The following is a 17,443-nucleotide window of genomic DNA, read 5'->3' as shown; positions in this document are numbered from 1 at the left end:
GCTGTATCTGACCCGACCTTGTTGGTTTTCGTGCAGTTGGATAATCACTAGGATTGATATAAAGCTTCAATTTCATTATTGCCCATGTGCATATTTTATTACCAATTAAATTATTAGCCTAAATGCATAATGGTCTTCAAACAAGTTTAATGGTACAAAACTATTGTTCACCAGGTTACTAAAATGGTAATTTCCAATCAATATGAATGAGTGGCTCACTTAATATTTATAAAGCTATTTATAACATTAACCACCTCCAGCTGTGTGTGCTCCATAATGTGTGCATTAATCTATTACATGTGATAACATCCTAGATCTGTAAAATCCTTTTATTATTCAACAAACCATCAAGGCAGAAACTTGGAAATTGTACATTTGCTAATCAATTTTTCTAAGTCAAGAATCAGCTGCATTAAATAAAACTCTAAATACATCAATTCATTTTGCTCTTTTTAAATATTACCTGAAATCAGCGAAACGTGAACATTTGAAGAGCTTGACTTTTTAAAGGCTTGACGAAACTGCGCAACACCTCGAACCACATTCCGCACTTTTGTCCATAGAAAGCAACCACTGCGATTACTGCTGGGCCATGGACTCTCCAAAACAGCCTGCAGTAACAGATGAAAAAAGCAATTTGTCCATTATCTGTCATCTTGTTTTTGCTGCAATTATTTTGAGGTCATGAGAAATATTCCACTTGATATTCCTGAACCACAATGAAGAGTTTTGGTTTTCAACTTACTTTGTTGTAGTAACCATAAGTAATGGCATTAGGCTGTACACCTGCATTTCTCATTTCAAACAGAACTCTAACAGCAAGCACTGGATGTCCCAAAAGTCCACACAATTGCATCAGAACCCTATAGCACACCTAGACATGATAAGAAAAAACATCCATTAGCACTTTGAACAGAATAAAAAGCCAACAGAAAAATACTACAATCTACTGCTACCTAGCAAAGCAACCTGCAGAGTATTTGAATTGGTTACAGTATTGTTCACAAATTATAATATTACATTTTTATAAATTTAGTTATTTTTTAGTTATAAATGTAGTAAACAGGCAAACTCCTCTCTAGAGGTGATTACTCAAAAATAATTATATTACTTGCTTCGATATTTTTTTCTCAGGAGGGAACAACATGAACTTGCCTCATCCAGTGGATCAACCTTCAAATTTCTCATTTTCACAAGGACCCCATATGCTTGTTGCAGTGCTCTGACCTTAGAATGAGAAACTCCAACATACGCTGGCAAGCAAATGAACCAAAGACTGTAACAATGGCTGAACAAGCACTTGAACCAAAGTGCAGGGATTGAGAAGTATTTCTTAGCAATTTTCTGAGCAGTTTTCATCTCCTGTAAAGTACGGCAATGATCATTTCTCTAGTTTTTAATAAAGCAAAAGTGCAATAGTACAAATTTGTTCAATGGTTTTACAATTTTTAACAAGTTAAATCTTAAGATATACTGTAACTAAAGTTTAACACAACAATGATTTTTATTTTGTTATGATATTAGTTTCTATAAAATGTCAGTACCTTTCTATATATACGTATATATAGAAATGGAAATACACACTACCATTGAACAAAGTGCGATGTCAGGTCAACATACTTCTGCAAGAACCAGTATATACAAACACCTCTCACCTGTTTAGTTCGTTTTGCCATGAGCCCCAAACTGCTTGGGACTGTACCTCCAATTAACAGCCTGATGGGCATTTTCATTTCCTGTGGTCTGTCAAACAGCTCTGGTTTAAGCACTGGAAATGTTTTATAGCTAAAATAAACATAAGTGCACCAAAATTGTTTACTTGTTCCAAATCATTTACAACAATTTCAAACAAAGAAGCATTCTCAACATGCACTCTGAAGTGTATTAAGACCATTCTGTTTCCATAAAACTTTCTCAATCAACACTTTTTATTTAAAAGCCAATCAAATTTACAAGGCTGCTTCCTGCAACAAACATAGGCTTGCAAGTTATATCAAGCAGTCAAGTACCATCTTGCCAAAGAAGAAGACATAAAATCATGGCAGGCCCAGAATTCATTGAAATGTGGGCACAGGGGTAAGGTCTCAGATGAAAACAGACTGCTCAGCTTCAGAGATGAGGGTGAAGACCTAGCAAGTATTGGAATTGGGGCCAGGCATGGGCTCAAAAGAGGAGAATGAGAGGCAGGGATCTTGGGAAAAGAAGGTTCAAGGGTTGCACAAAGGTTGAGGTGGGTAATTCAAGTGACAGTGAAGGAAAAACTTTTCATCAATTATGACAGTGACAATAATTAAAGAGAAAGGATTTAAAATATACAGTTTTGTCCTATGGCACACAAAATTGAATGTAATCAGACTGTGGAATATACCTAAATCTCCCTTCCAGATCTTGCTCATCAGATGGTGGAGGTTCCAGAGGCATGATAAACACAGTGTGCTCACTTCTTTGTGACTCGTCCAGTTCAATGAGCTTTGTATCTTCAGTGCAGTCAGCATCAACCTTTATGTATGCAAAAAAAAAATTTTTCCTCTGGCTTAAGTGGCCTCTTGCCTTGGTTTACTTCCCCCACTCTTAAAGATGACAAATTACTTTCAATAATCCTTGATTGTTCGCCACTAGAAAACTTGATCACGCACTTTAAAAACTCATGCCACTTCCTTTCTTTATGAATCTTTTTATTAATCATATTATAAGTAAATAATACATGAGAACAGAAGTACATAGTCAAAAAGGGAGAAAAAAAAACTATATGAATCATGATAACATATTGTATTACATCACAGTTAAAGAATATGTTCTTATCCCCTCAAACTGAAATCTTCGATAAAAGGAAAAAAAAAATATTATATAAAACCCCACCTAATCTTAAAAAAGTACAAAAGACTGGGTAGTCTATCCTGAGAATTTATTATTAATTGTCTGGACTTCACCAACAAAGAAAAAAGAAAATATAGTCCAAAGGGAAAATAATTATACTAACTGAAGCATAAGAAAATAATTTATAAAAGATCGCCATGATTGTTCAAATTTGGCATAAGTATCAAATATACGACTCCTTTCAAACTTAAAAATGAGATCATTTGAGACAGCCACTGAATCAAAGTAGGTGGATTAGAATATTTCAATTTAAATGAAATAGCACTTCCAGCCAACAACTAGGAAAGGCTGATATGTGGAAGTTGGAACTTGTCCCACTTCTGGAACTATAATTCCAAAAAGAGCAGATTAGGTTGCAAACTGATATCCAGTATCGCCGACAGTTTTAAAAATATCTATCCAATACCTCTCTGACATAGAACATGACCAAAACTTAATTTACTTGATTTACATTAATCACAAATAGGACTAATAACATCAGGAAAAATACGGGTCCTTTATCATTCAACATATAAGCCCAATGTTCCAATTTAAACTGAATCAAAGAATGACGAGCACATATTGAAGAGATATTAACCAATCCAAAAACCTTCTCCCATAATTCCTCTGAAAGATGTAACTGAAGTTCTTCTTTCCAGGACCTTTTAATTTTGTCATTAGAATTTGATTAAACTCCCACTTCCCTCCTTGAATTCTACCATTCTTTCTATTTTAGAAAAAAAAACATTTATAGCTTCAAAATGTGCAGCAACAAAAAAAAAGCCAAAATTCTTCATTCACTTGTAACCAACTGCATCAGGTGCGAGATGTGACTCAGTTGGTGTTACTGCATGACCATGCACTCAGCTTCATTGACAGGATGGCACAAGAGAGAGTTAGTAATACCTATAAGTCCCTGACAGCTGACATACAAGAGATTCCCTCCTGGAGTCAGCACAGAGGCAACAATGAAGGTGGCACATCAATGCCTCTTCCTTCCAAGTCTGAGGAGAGTTGGTATATTGTCAAACACTCTATAAAACTTCTGCAGGTGTACTACGAAGTTTACTGACTGGTTGCAACACAACCTGGTTTGGAAACCTCAAATGCCTTGGAACACAAAAGTTTCAGAAAGTGGCAAACGTAGCCAAGTACATCATAGTCAACAATCTTTTGTCCATTGAAATTACCCATGTGAAATGCTGTCTTAAGAGGGCAGCCAATATCATAAGAACACTACCTCTTCTCGTGCAGAGGATGCAGGATCCTGGTCCAGCACCAAGCCCAAGAACAGCTTTAATCCAACACCCATTAGGCTCTTGAATCTCCCATACTACCCTTAGCCTAAACTTCTCAAGGGCCACCAAAAGATCTGTTGGCACCTCTTTTCTTGCACTTCCTGCAACTTTAAATACTTATTGATATTTATTATTTTTTTAATAAATATGTGGCAATTTAAATTTTCTCTGTGGTAGCTGGTGTACCCTACATACCTGTTTGCCTGTGACAAGAATTTCAATGCAACAGTACTTTGTACTTACATACATGACAATAAACTCACTTTGACAATGGCATATTCATCTCAGAATAAGGAAGTCAAGAATGTTTTGAATTGGAACCTGAATTAAGCACAAGTATTCTAGCTGAAAGTGGTCGCAAAGTCCTGGGGATTATACCTTTAGCTGAGATTTTGAAACTAGGGCCCCCACTTGCACATTCAGGTGGAAAGATTCTATGACATTATTTGTCAGAATTACTTCACCCACCAACGTGACTGCTCCTTGTTTTTGCTCATCAAACAATATTAGAGAACAGATGAGATCACTAGGTTATGTGGGACCTGGAGATGCACAAATTGGCACTACTCAATATTACCATAGTGACTTTAAAACATGTTAACCAGCTTGAAAACACTGGTATGCTCCCAAGTCATGAAAAGTATATTGTACATGCAAGACTGATTTATTTACATCTGACTTCTCTCTTGTACCTAAATACTAAATTCTAAAAGCAAGACACCATGAATTTGAGAAAAAAAATAGCTAGGTCCTGAAACATATACATGTTATGAAAGATATGGTTTTGCTGTCTTTCTCCTTCAAAATCATTCATAATTTTTATGTTTGTACCTTGAAGAGCTCGTCGACTCTCATAACACTTTATTCTCAACTTGGTCCTGAGGTTTTATGCCCAAAACTATATTCAAACCAAGTGCTTTATAAAGATTTAGCCCAACTTAGGCTGAAGGTAATAAGTCAATAAGCTACTTAACTCTTCATACTAACCTTTGTTCCTTTTTCTGTGCCTTTGTCAGAATGAAAAAGCTAGGGGAAAACAAACACTTTATTGGAATGAACAAAAGTCAGTTCTACAAGTACATTTCAAACATACCAGAAAACAATTGCAAAATATGTACTCCAAAAATTTCAGTTCAATTACATTTTTACAATTCGTTCTGTTCCAAGATCTAAACTAAAATCCTATTCCTGCATTTCCATCACAATAACATTCTCTTCAGTATATTCTCAGTTTATGCTTTTTTTTTTAAAAACAGCACTTAATACCAGTCGGCAAAGAAACACAGACGTGGTATTTTGATCAAATTTCTTCCTTTTAATTTTTAAATCAGTATGGAGTTACAAAACAAACAAAATCAAAGCAACATTACAAATATATACAATAAAATACCAAAACGAACGATATGTTGATACACAAAGAAGGAAGAATCAACATATTATCATAATTATCAAATTCTGCACTGTTGTTAATAAATACAAAATTACACACTATGCCTATCCTTAAAAGTAGGAAACAGAATAAAAGAAAAAAGACCCCCTCCCCAAATGAAAATGAAAAAAGAAAAAGATGTAATTCTCCCATATGATGTGACAAAATCATCTGTTTTCCAAAAGCATTAATTACATACTAATGAAACATTAAGTGATTCATCCAGAGTTTACTTCCTCCCTTAAAGGATAAATGTCATGACACAGACATCGCTAGGGATACTGGAGATAGTGGTATTTGAGACCGGAGGGGAGAATCATCAAAGGTTAACCCCCCCCCCCTGTAAATCTTAAATATGGGTTCCATATTCTTAAAAACATGTAACAATTTCTGAGGTTGTAGGTAATCTTCTCCAGGGGAACACAACTATGCATTTCTGACTTCCATTGGGCCAGACTCATTTGGGAATCAGATTTCCAAGTAATGGCTATGCATTTCCTGGCAGTTGCTGAAGCAAATTTAACAAATTTCAATTGCTATTTCAACAACCTCATTTAGATCTTATATTTGCTAATTTTCCCAATAAAAACAATTCTGCCATCTGAGAGTATTGAATTCCAGTCATTTGTTTCAGATTTTCCAAATCATCCAGAAGGATTTCACCTTAGGGCATGACCAGGTCAAATACAAAAAGGTTTTGATCAAATTTCTTCGCCTGGAAGACAACTCGAGCTTTTACATTGAAACCAATGTAATTGAAACCTTATGAACTGATGCATTTTAGATTAATAAAAAATTATCTTAAAACAATCTCTGCATCAAAAAAGGAATACCTTTAGTTATTTTCACAGGAAATCAGAATTAAAACACCAAAGACAATAAAATTAAAAATGCCAGTATTTTTTGAAGACCTACAAAATCTCACCTTATCTATACAGTCATCAAAAAATGCCAGGCTGGTATCCTTGTCGCTCACAAAAGAGCATTCTTCAATGAAACGAATAAACATCTGTGTTTTAGTCAACTGAACGAAGAACTTCTGATGTGTTCGATCACGAGACTTCAAGAATCCTACCAAAAAAACCCAACCAAATATGAATCAGCAACATCCATGCATAAAAACTGCTTCAGTACTGTCCCTCATACTTGAAGGACAGAGTACTCAGACCTACCACACAGCATCAGGCACAGAAATGGGCTCTTAAGCATTTGTTTCATTCCAGTTAGGTAACTTCATTTTAAAATGATTGTTGGAATCAAATGAATGGATATTCTGTACAACATTTTCCATTCAATAGTCTTTTTGAAGATATCCAATTTCAGTTACAGTTGCTTGGGTGTTAAACAATTCCATGCAAAAACAAGGACACAAAATAATGGAAATTAGCTACAAAAATTAGTAACGTCCTTCAGCAGATTATTCCACATACCGTGTTTTATACAAAGTGCATAAACAAGACACACTAGCTTGCAGTTAAATCACAAACTAGAAATGCTTTTTATTACTTCACTTCAGATGAACACAAAACTCAGATTTTCCCAAGATCTGTTTTCAAAACAACTTCAACCTCCACTTAAACTGCATTGAGCATAGCAAAAGAATCACCAATTCTAAATTCCCTCGGATGTTGCCTGAATTGTGAGACTTCATTCTTGGGGAGAGATGGAAATAGGTTTTTTTCCTAAAGCGAAGGAGACTGGGGATGACGTGATGGAAGTACAGTATATTAGATGAGAACATTACATTGAGTAGCGACCAAGATAATTTTCCCACATTAGGGTATAAAAATTCAAGTATAGATTTATGGTGGAAGGAAGAAGTTTTAAAGGGGAGCAGAGGTGAAAGTTTTTTTTTAAAAAAGGTTGCCAATTATCTGGAACGCATGAAAGTGATGGAATCAGATACAGTTGATCAAAGGGTAATACAAATCTATGAATCTTTTCAGTGATCACATCTAAACTGGTGCTGGCACAAACAGACAGTTAATTTCTTTGCTTTGATGAGAAATTCTACAAGCATGTAAACAATTGTACTGAACATTTTTGAAACTTTTTTTTAGGGATTGAATCAGTCAAAGCTGAAAGCCTGTTAATATTCTGGTATCTAACTTACACTGCGTGCGAACTAAAACAGGAAGCATTAGAAAACTTCACAATTGCATTTAGCATGATGACCTTCACTTTTGTACAAGTGACTATAAAATGATCAGAAGCAATGGCTTGTGTTCTGAAGAAAAGCAGAGAATTCAGCCATTCTCACGCTAATTAATCCGAGAGATGGCATTCTATACCAGACCCTCTTCTATTGGACTTCTTCAGTGCAACACTGAAAAAAATCCACAACCTTAATGAAATACAAGGAAACCCTATTGAGATTCTTCATCTGGTGAATGGTAAAGATTGGTGATTGGTTGATTACAATTAATTTTGTCCAAAATTATGTTTATATTGATCTAGCATTGCTTAATTGTGATATTATCAACTTTTAACATTCTTTTTTTTTAAAATTTGCTGCAACTTAAGAGCTTATAAATACCTCTAACATAAAAATAGTTTCAAATCTGTTAAAAAATGTAAAGCCTCTAACAGGTGATAAAGCTCTGCCCCCACAACCATCTTTCTGACAAGGTTTTCAGGGCATTCCACAGACCTTAGAAGTTCAGCAAGTGAGGCCTCCTACCACAAGAGTCACTAGCAAGATCAGCCATCTACACTAGGCTTAGCTAAAGCTGGTTAACAAAGGACTGCAAGATCAAGCATAATTTGGCCCAACATGTGTACACACACAGATGCACATTTCTCTTATATTAAAACAGATTCATTTTAGCTTTCACCACATTGATAGCCAGACGAGAAATTTTATTGACATGGAAAGATAACATCCCCTACTCATAGATTATATGATGTAATGTCCTATTTAAGTTTAGAGAAAGTTAGATATGATATCAAAGAGAGAAAGTTTTAATTTATGAAATTGTGCGACCCATTCTTAGAATTTTTTATAAATGGAAGAATTAACAATCATTGTATGTTCCGGTCGTTCATTGCCTGTTCTCCAGGGGTCGCCAGTGGTTCCACATTATTGATTTTCCTTTTATTAATTAAAAAAGGTAACCTTGATTAGAAGAAGGGGTTAGATTAGAGTCAGCTTCAGTTTTTAGGGTTTTTTCCCTCGATTTTATACAAGTTATTTCAGTGAAAAAGTTTAACATGGTTTTCGGATCAATTCAATCAAATGTTTTTGAGTTATTACAAGCAACTATTGATGTAGTTTTATCTATTTCTTTTCTCTGACCTTTTTTTGTGCGTGTTTATTTGTATACAAATGAATTATTATGTAATTGTCAATTTTGTATTTATGCTTATATGTTAAATTTAAAATATTTAAAAATAAAAACAAACTAGTGAAATCTTTCATATAACTAGATACAAAACATACAAATTAATTTGAAATTGGAGCTGTAAAGAAATTTGCTACTGTAGCGGCAGCTACACTGCTAACTGAAGAATCGCACAACCAGACGGGTTGAGTTCAGTGAGCAAAAACTGATTTATTGCAGGCTGCCTGGCTGGTCTTATACTACCAGCCCCCCACGCTGGGGGGCCCTGATGTCACCGGGGCGTCACTTGGGTCCCCCAGCACGGGCTTCTGAGCCCGGTGCCAAGGTCGGGAAGAAGCCCCCAACGGTGCCATTTTGGCTGGCTGCCCTGCCACGTGCGTGACAAGCAGGGTCAGTTCACATGCCTAATGGCATACCACCACAGAGCACCCCCCCCCCACCCCCCCAGAACCGGCACCAATGTCCTTTTTTGCCAGACGGCTTCACTTCTTGGGTTGGGCCACAACTACTGGTTTGGTGGGGTCGAGGTGGGCTGGCTTTAACCTGTCCACCATAAACAGTTCCCTCTTACCACCACCGTCCAGTGTGAAATTGGATCCTGAACGCTGGACGACTTTGTACGGCCTCCGTATAGTCTTTGTAGAGGTGCTGTGGATGTAAGAGGCCCGTGTGCTGTGTCTAGGTGGCAGTGGGGGTGTGAAGAAGTCCAAATGGGCCCGGAGGCGGGGAAGTAGACCGTGCGGTGACTGCTGGAGGTTGTGAGGTGCGTTGACAAACTCACCGGGTAGGGCTAGCGGTGCATCGCAGACCAGCTCGGCTGATGACGCCTGTAGGTCTTCTTGGGTGTTGAGCGGATGCCCAGGAGCACCCAAGGCAGCTCGTCCACCCAGTTGGGGCCAGTGAGGAGGGCCTTAAGTGCCGACTTAAGGTAGCTGTGCAATTGCTCGACTAGACCATTGGCCTGTGGGTGATAGGCTGTGGTGTGATGTAGCTCGAAACCCAGCCTGTTGGCAAGCTGGGCCTAGAGCACAGAGGTGAACTGGGCGCCCCGATCACTGGTGAAGTGGTTTGGAACGCCAAACCGAGCAACCCAACCATTCAAAAGCATTCGGGAGCAGGAGTCCGTGGAGGCATCTGGCATCGGGATCGCCTCGGGCCAACGAATGGTGCGGTCTACCACTGTGAAAAGGTAACAGTTACCATGGGAAATGGGCAAGGGTCCGACGATGTCCACATGTATGTGGCTGAACCGTTTCTGGACGTGTTCGAAATCTTGTACGGGCACTCTGGTGTGCCTGTGTACCTTGGAAAGCTGGCAATGGGTGCAGATTCTGGCCCAGTCCGCAGTCTGCTTCTGAAGCCCATGCCAGACAAAACGTTCTGCCACCATACGGACCGTGGACCTGAAGGAAGGGTGGGAAAGGTCATGGATATGGTGGAAGACTTGCCTGCGCCACTGGTCGCGGGGTGCCCATCGAGACATCGCACAGAACGGTGGCCTCACCGTGAGGAGTCAGGAGGTCCTAGAACCATAGGCCCATGATGGCAGTCCTGAAAGCCCGCGCTTCTTCATCGGACTTCTGGTCCAGGGTAAGCTGGTCGAAGTCGAGGCCAGGTGTCAGCACGCATATGGCCGGTCGTGAGAGTGCGTCGGCGACCACGTTGTCTTTCCCCGCCTTGTGCCGAATGTCGATGGTGAACTCCGACACAATGGAGAGGTGACACTGTTGGCGGGCTGACCAGGGATCTCTTGCTATAGTGAGTGCCTGAGTGAGGGGTTTGTGGTTGTTAAAAATGGTGAAAGGCCCCCCCTCCAAGAAATAGCAGAAATGACGCACCGCCAGGTACATGCCCAGCAACTCACAATCGAAAGCGCTATACTTGCGTTCTGGCGGGTGAAGAAGTGGGCTAAAGAATGCCAGTGGTTTCCAGTGTCCGTTCACCTGCTGCTCCAGGATGGCGCCGACGGCTGTGGCAGAGGCATCGACGGAGAGCGCCATATGCAGGTCGGTGCATGGGTGGATTAGCAGGGTAGTCTTCGCGAGGGCATCTTTCGTGGCTTCGAATGCCCTGCTGGCCTCTGGTCCAGGCGAGTGTCTTGTCTTTGGCCGCAATGAGGGTGACGAGTGGCTGAATGATGTGTGCAGCGCCTGGAATGTAGCAGTTATAGAAATTGACCATACCCGCAAAATCCTGTAGCCCCTTAAGGTTGTTCGGGTGTGGGAACTCCCTGTTTGCAGCAATCTTCGTGGTGGCAGGTGTGGCTCCTTCAGCCATGATGGTATGGCCCAGGAACTGCATGGACTCTTTCCCGAAATGGCACTTGGCCGGATTGAACATTAGGCCAAAGTCGGCCAGTCAGGAGAAGAGGGTGCGCAGGTGAGACTTGTATTGTGCCTGGTCTCTACTGGCGACAAGGATGTCATCCAGGTAAATGAATACAAAATTCAAATCCCTGCCCACTGTGTCCAAAAGGAGCTGGAAGGTCTGGGCGGCGTTCTTGAGCCTGAACGGCATGCATAGGAACTCAAACAAGCCGAAGGGGGGTGATGATGGCCGTTTTGGGTATGTCCTCGGGGTGCACCAGGATTTGGTGATACCCGCGCACCAGGATGACCTTGAAAAATACCCTCGCGCCATGCAGGTTGGCCGTAAAGTCCTGGATGTGAGGGATTGGGTAACGGTCAGGTACCGTCGCGTCGTTAAGCCATCGATAATCTCCACAGGGGCGCCAGCAGCCGGAGGCTTTTGGGACCAGGTGGAGTGGTGAGACCCAAGGACTGTTGGAGTGTGGAATGATCCCCACCTCCTGCAGATGTGAGAACTCTTCCTTCGCTATCTGGAGTTTATCCGGCGGGAGCCGGCATGCATTGGCGTGGACTGTCGGGCCTTGGGCGGGGATGTAATGAAACACCCCGTGGGATGGTGAAGTGGTGGAGAACTGCGGCTTGAGGAGGGTCGGGAACTTGCCCAGGATACGTTGAAACTCGTCCTTGGGCATGCAAACCGTGGCCATCCACTGTGGTGGAAGCAGGGGCCGGGAGTTCCACCACAGCACTAGAGAAGGGCTTGGTGTGGTCATGCCCGTGACTCGTAACCTGCTGGACTGCTGAGCTCTCCGGGAATCGTTCGAGCCATAGTTCCTGAGCCTTTTGAGCAACCTTCCTAGGGTCACAAAGCTCTCCTGGGGCAGTAACAGCCGAATGTCTTCAGGCAGATGGTTGAGGAAGATGCACTCAAAGAGTGGGCAGTTGGTGTGATCGCCCATGAGCGCGAGCATCTCCTCCATCAACTCGATTGGAGTTCTGCCTCCTAAGGCGTCGAGGCGCAGCATCCTAGCGGCACGGTAGCGCCTGGAAAGGCCGAGGGAGCCGGTGAGCACCCGCTTGATAGTCCCGTACTTATCTTCCGTGGGTGAGTGCTGGCCTGGTCCAGGGCGACAACCACATGGTAAAACTTGGTTGAATCTGATGAAATCTGGCGGAGGTAAAACCGAACCTCTGCGTGGCTGAACCAGGTCTCCGGCTCCTGAACCCAGAAATCAGGAAGCTTGATGGCTATAGCGTTGATCGAAGGGTCGTTCATGTTGGGTTCAAAGACGTTTGAAGCTGTCGGGTTCACCGATTGTAGCAGCGGCTACACTGCTAACTGAAGGATCACACAACCAGACGGGTTGAGCTCAGTGAGCAAAAATTGATTTATTGCAGGCTGCCTGACTGGTCTTATACTCCCAGCCTGGACCTGGCTGAGAACCGCGCTGGGGGGCCCCGACGTCACTGGGGCATCACGTGGGTCCTCAAGTACAGGCTTCTGTGCCTGATGCTGAGTTTGGGAGGAAACCCCTGACGGTGCCATTTTGGCCGGCTGCTCTGACGCGTGCTTGACAAGCGGGGCCAGTTCGTCTGCCTAATGGCATACTGCCACATTACTAGCATTCAAAAGAAATCAGTTTATCTGGCAAAGTTGAAACTTATATTTGTACATAGGTAATATATTATTACACTTTTTTATGAAATCATATTAAAACTACATCTTATTTATGCAGTTAACTTTTTAAATCTTTGGCAGAATTGAAATAAACTGCTGTTTGAAATAATGTTCAACAGACAAGTATGATTTAGAATTAAAAGCACCTTGGAGATCATATAGTGAATTTGCAGAAGTAGCTTTTTCAGAGGGAGCCTGGGTTATTGGTTTAAGGTATGTTCTATATCCCTTCAATATTGATGCCATGAATCGCAAAAATGCCTCTTGGATTTCCATTTCCAACGACATCATCTTTTTATGCCAAGAAAAATCAGCCTCAATTGGTGTCATCTCTACAGCTGATCCGTCCTGCGCTCTTCTGTGAACTAAATGGTGCAACAAAAAAAAAAACAATATTAATCAATATTAAACAATATTAATCAAATTGCCATATATTAATGAAAAGCCTCCAATGGTCATGCATTTAGTTAGGACATCAGTCAAATTAAAGTGTCATTCTGTGAAGAAATAAATGAGAAAAGAGAAGTAATTTTAATGTTTTCTTTCAACCTTGGGTCAATTTGCAAATGTTACAGGATAGTCTAATTTCAACTTTCCTAAATATTTAGACAATTTTTTCCATTCCTGGGAGAGCTACAACAGCAAGATTGGTGGAAATCTCATGGCTACACAAGGCAAGTGAGAATAAGGGAATAGAGCAGGCATGTGCTAATACAAGGGCTAAATCGTGTTGATCCAGCCCAAGAGGAGGCCACAATCTTACTGCAAGTCTGACCAAGTGCAGAGAGTGCTGAGATAATAAAGCTCAAATTTTCTAATTTCAGAGGTTAATGAAGCCATGTGACCAGCATTTTTAAATGTTGAACTAATGCCACAATGTAAAGAATAAATGAGAGTTTAAGTGTTAGAAAATTAACATACAAAGGAAGTTATTTTTTTAAATAGATTGAATTAATGTTAAAAGATGGTCCACTTTTGCAAGTTGAAAGAGAAATAAACAAGAGCAATTTCTAACAATGCGATTTAAATTTGCATCAAAGCTGATTTTTATTAATAAAAATACTTCTTTGCTTACTTGATGAAAGCTGATTTTGTAGATTCACTAAAGAACTGAAGAGATTCTTCCCAGGTTTTTTGGGAAGCTGTTTCCAGGTTAAATTCTTCCTGTCATCAGATCTAAAAATGTAAGCACAAACAAATGAAAACAAATAAACCTGCATCTGATATGGTGCACAAAGAATCCAGCAAAGCTATCAAAATTTAATTACTCAGATTTCCTTTTCCAATTCCACCTCTCAGTTTAACACAATTCTGCATAGTTCCTAGCCATTTTCATTTGAATCTCTACATGTTTATTCATTGCAATGATGTCTGGTTTACCCAAACTGTTACTTCACTTGCATACATAGCATATCACAAATTAGTCTCCATTGAAATGCAGCCACCAGCTTGCATTGAGAAATTCTATATCTTGTACTTAAGTGGACTATTTGCTAACTTTGGATACATCATCGTTTCACATACAAGTTGACTGCTGAAACCATGACATACTCCTCCACGTCAGCTCACTGAATTGTTGGTGAACTCTTAATTGAAATATTTATGTACAACTTGTGCAAAATTAATTATGAGACCAATGCTGATAAGATTTCTATTTCTTACCTAATGAAAATATGCAAAGCTTTATGTTTTATAAAGTTACTAAAGCTACAGAAGGCAAATGTAAATACTTACAGATAGATTGTATTTGTATCCAGGTCCACACACACAACATCCAGAGGTGGATCATTAAGATCAAAATAGCGTGAATCAACCCCTACAATAAATGGAATTGGTGCGTTGAGGACACCAGCTAGGGACAACGGACAGAGTGGGATATAGGGACACTGCCAATGAAATGGAAATATCATCTGAAAAAAAATTATGAAACATTAATATAAATTATTTTAAATTTTTTACTGAAAACGCAGATAGCTTTATATTAACATATCATACTTACAGTTACAACAGCTTCAGCCACACCTGTCAATACAGCAGGCCGTAGAGAATGCAGAAGAATCTTGTTTTCCATCAAGACGAAGTACAGTAGAATTGCACAGTTTTCAGCACCCAAGTTCATCAGCAAAGTGCTAAAGTTTGCTCCTCTAAAAAGAAACAGGCCAAGAATTTTTGCATGATTGTACTTTTCTACTCAAAAGTTCACGTGTTTATACATTGGTGTTTGTTTTCCCAAGCAGTTAGGAATTCGCATGTAGACTGGAAAACATATCAAACAAAATATTCCCATGGATTAAAGTTGGAAACATAACCTGAATAAAGATTTCCAAAGCAATCAATGATATATACTCTAATCCTCACAAAAGAATGCACAATATTGCAAAGCAACTGATACAAAGTATTGTGATAAATTAATGTATAAGCAATATCTTTTCACAATGATGTTCTAAAATATTCAAACTCCAATAAACAGCTCCAGAATTTCAAATCCAAGTTTTCAGTTTCCCTCATCTTTCCTTCCAGCTCTCAATGGCTTCCCTATCTCCCACATTTTTACCTCTAAAACTTCATGTTACTTAAACATGTACAAAAGATTTGTACAAAAGATTTCAATATGACACACGTGCACTTAAAATGCAGCTTATCAAAAAAAACCAGAATATTGCTAAACACTTCATTTGATTATTCAATTATTGAGGATGTAATTTATGGGTAAGAAACACTAAAAGATTTTTTTTTAATTGAAAACATTAATTTACAACATGTAGCCAAACACCTGGTGGCTTAATAGTGCAGCTACAAAAGTTCCTGTGTCACAGCTCTAGTAACCAGGAATGAAGTGCAAATACCAATTTACAGTTAACAGTGGCTAATTTAAACATATGAATGATCAGATAAATATGTTATAAATTTTAGTCAATGATCATTTTACTAATGAAGCACAGGCACCATCTTGCACTCAGTCATTAATACACTAGCTGGTAGCCTTAAACTTTACCAAAAAAAGCAAAAACTTAATAGTATTCCAAACTGAACCTACTGATTTTTTAGAAAGCCAATGTCAGCACAAATCAATGGCACAATGCACAGACAAAACACTTCTCAATACATTCCCATCATTATATTGGAAGGCTCCACTTGATCAATTATAAACAATTGTCTCTGCAATGGGTCATGACAAACATAATCATACATCAAAAGCTTCAAAGAATTGGCAACATTGTTCTAAATCTGCAACAACTCTGTTGGAAGGGAAGTGTGATAGGTGGTGGTCTATGTTTTAGATTCAGAGTAGAATCTTAACTTTATACTCCTGTACCTTATTTTGAAGTGTCAAATATTGACAATGGCTACACAAAGTAGAAGAAGCACACCATCAACATGCTAGCTTAAGCACAGCTTTTTATAACAGGTTTTCATGGAAAATATTTATGATCTCATTGGTCTGAGTGAACAAAGGCAACACAAAAAAAACTCGCCATTTTTTTATTTTAAAAATGTAGAATTAGCCACTCTCAACAGGACCAAACCAGTTTTGCTTCAATGCACAGAAAGGTGGGGCAAGAAAATGACAGAGATCCAAACGGCTAAGAGCCCTACTGTAGGAAGATGGGACAAAAAATGATGACATTTGTTTTAATCAAAAATATGTATGCAAGCCTCATTGAGAGATACCAGAACAGAAACACAAATATTTTGTCACAAGTCAAAGATTTGAGAGTTAAAGGACAAAACACAACAAAGGGCTAAAAGCAGAAAACATGAAATAGGCCAAAAAATTATTACTATTTTTTTTGTTATTTCAACTTACCTTAAAGGCAAGGGTGTTGAAACTGGCTGAGATAGAATCAAAGCATCAAGTGCAGACAGCTATAAAAGAGAAAAATGTTCAGTATAAAGTTAAACAAATCAAGCTGGCATTATCATTTTTTTCAAATTATGCTCAACTCTCCACAGCTAATTTTGTATGAGCAATGTGCATACACATTACCTGAACTAAGATTCTTGGCCTCTGGGCTGATGGAAAGGGAACATTATGCATGAAGTGGGATATATGCCTATAAACAATATAAAAAAAGTCTCAAAAATGATAAATGACAAAACAAAAGTGATATAGTCAGTTTTTATTAAACAGAAGGGCAACAAATAAAAAGTGTAATCACAAATGCCTCCAGACAGCATCAATATTAGTTTTCTATTCGTGTTAAAGTTCTGACACCAACTGTTTGCTGCATGCAATTATCCAAATAAACAAAATGGCTAGTTATTAGCTAAGCAAAAATCACAAATAAATATAAAGCTCATGGACAAGAGAAAACTACTTAGTAGTTTTAAATGCAAAAATAACTAACTGCTCAGATTGCATTATCAGAAAATATTGGGCTTTTGAACACTTTTACATAGGTCTTGAGTAAAAATTTCTACTCACTCTGTGAAACGACGACTACATTAAATTGTGGTTGAAAACCAAGTAACAACATTAAAGATTTTCACTTCCAAAGAAATGCTTGTGGCAGTTCAATGGCAAATGCTAC

At 39.1% G+C, this 17,443-nt stretch overlaps 1 protein-coding gene across 12 annotated transcripts in view; it reads right to left on the bottom strand.

Moving 5' to 3' along the window:
• dennd4c (DENN/MADD domain containing 4C) overlaps positions 1 to 17,443 on the bottom strand; it is a 190,329-nt gene that overhangs the window by 62,088 nt on the left and 110,798 nt on the right. For all 12 annotated transcript variants that reach the window (XM_069926480.1, XM_069926527.1, XM_069926536.1 and 9 more), the window contains 13 exons: positions 16,900 to 16,966; positions 16,720 to 16,778; positions 14,911 to 15,055; positions 14,646 to 14,821; positions 13,987 to 14,087; positions 13,058 to 13,276; positions 6,509 to 6,654; positions 5,142 to 5,180; positions 2,369 to 2,499; positions 1,656 to 1,785; positions 1,156 to 1,362; positions 746 to 874; positions 464 to 611 (listed from right to left, as the gene is read on the bottom strand). In XM_069926480.1, coding sequence (XP_069782581.1) covers positions 464 to 611; positions 746 to 874; positions 1,156 to 1,362; positions 1,656 to 1,785; positions 2,369 to 2,499; positions 5,142 to 5,180; positions 6,509 to 6,654; positions 13,058 to 13,276; positions 13,987 to 14,087; positions 14,646 to 14,821; positions 14,911 to 15,055; positions 16,720 to 16,778; positions 16,900 to 16,966 — 1,697 coding nt within the window. The remainder of the gene's footprint in view (positions 1 to 463; positions 612 to 745; positions 875 to 1,155; positions 1,363 to 1,655; positions 1,786 to 2,368; positions 2,500 to 5,141; positions 5,181 to 6,508; positions 6,655 to 13,057; positions 13,277 to 13,986; positions 14,088 to 14,645; positions 14,822 to 14,910; positions 15,056 to 16,719; positions 16,779 to 16,899; positions 16,967 to 17,443) is intronic.

This window comes from Narcine bancroftii, chromosome 1 (genome assembly GCF_036971445.1).
Source record: "Narcine bancroftii isolate sNarBan1 chromosome 1, sNarBan1.hap1, whole genome shotgun sequence".
Classification (NCBI taxonomy): domain Eukaryota; kingdom Metazoa; phylum Chordata; class Chondrichthyes; order Torpediniformes; family Narcinidae; genus Narcine; species Narcine bancroftii.
Note: the sequence above shows the minus strand (reverse complement) of the source record. Positions and strands in the feature narration are given on the sequence as shown.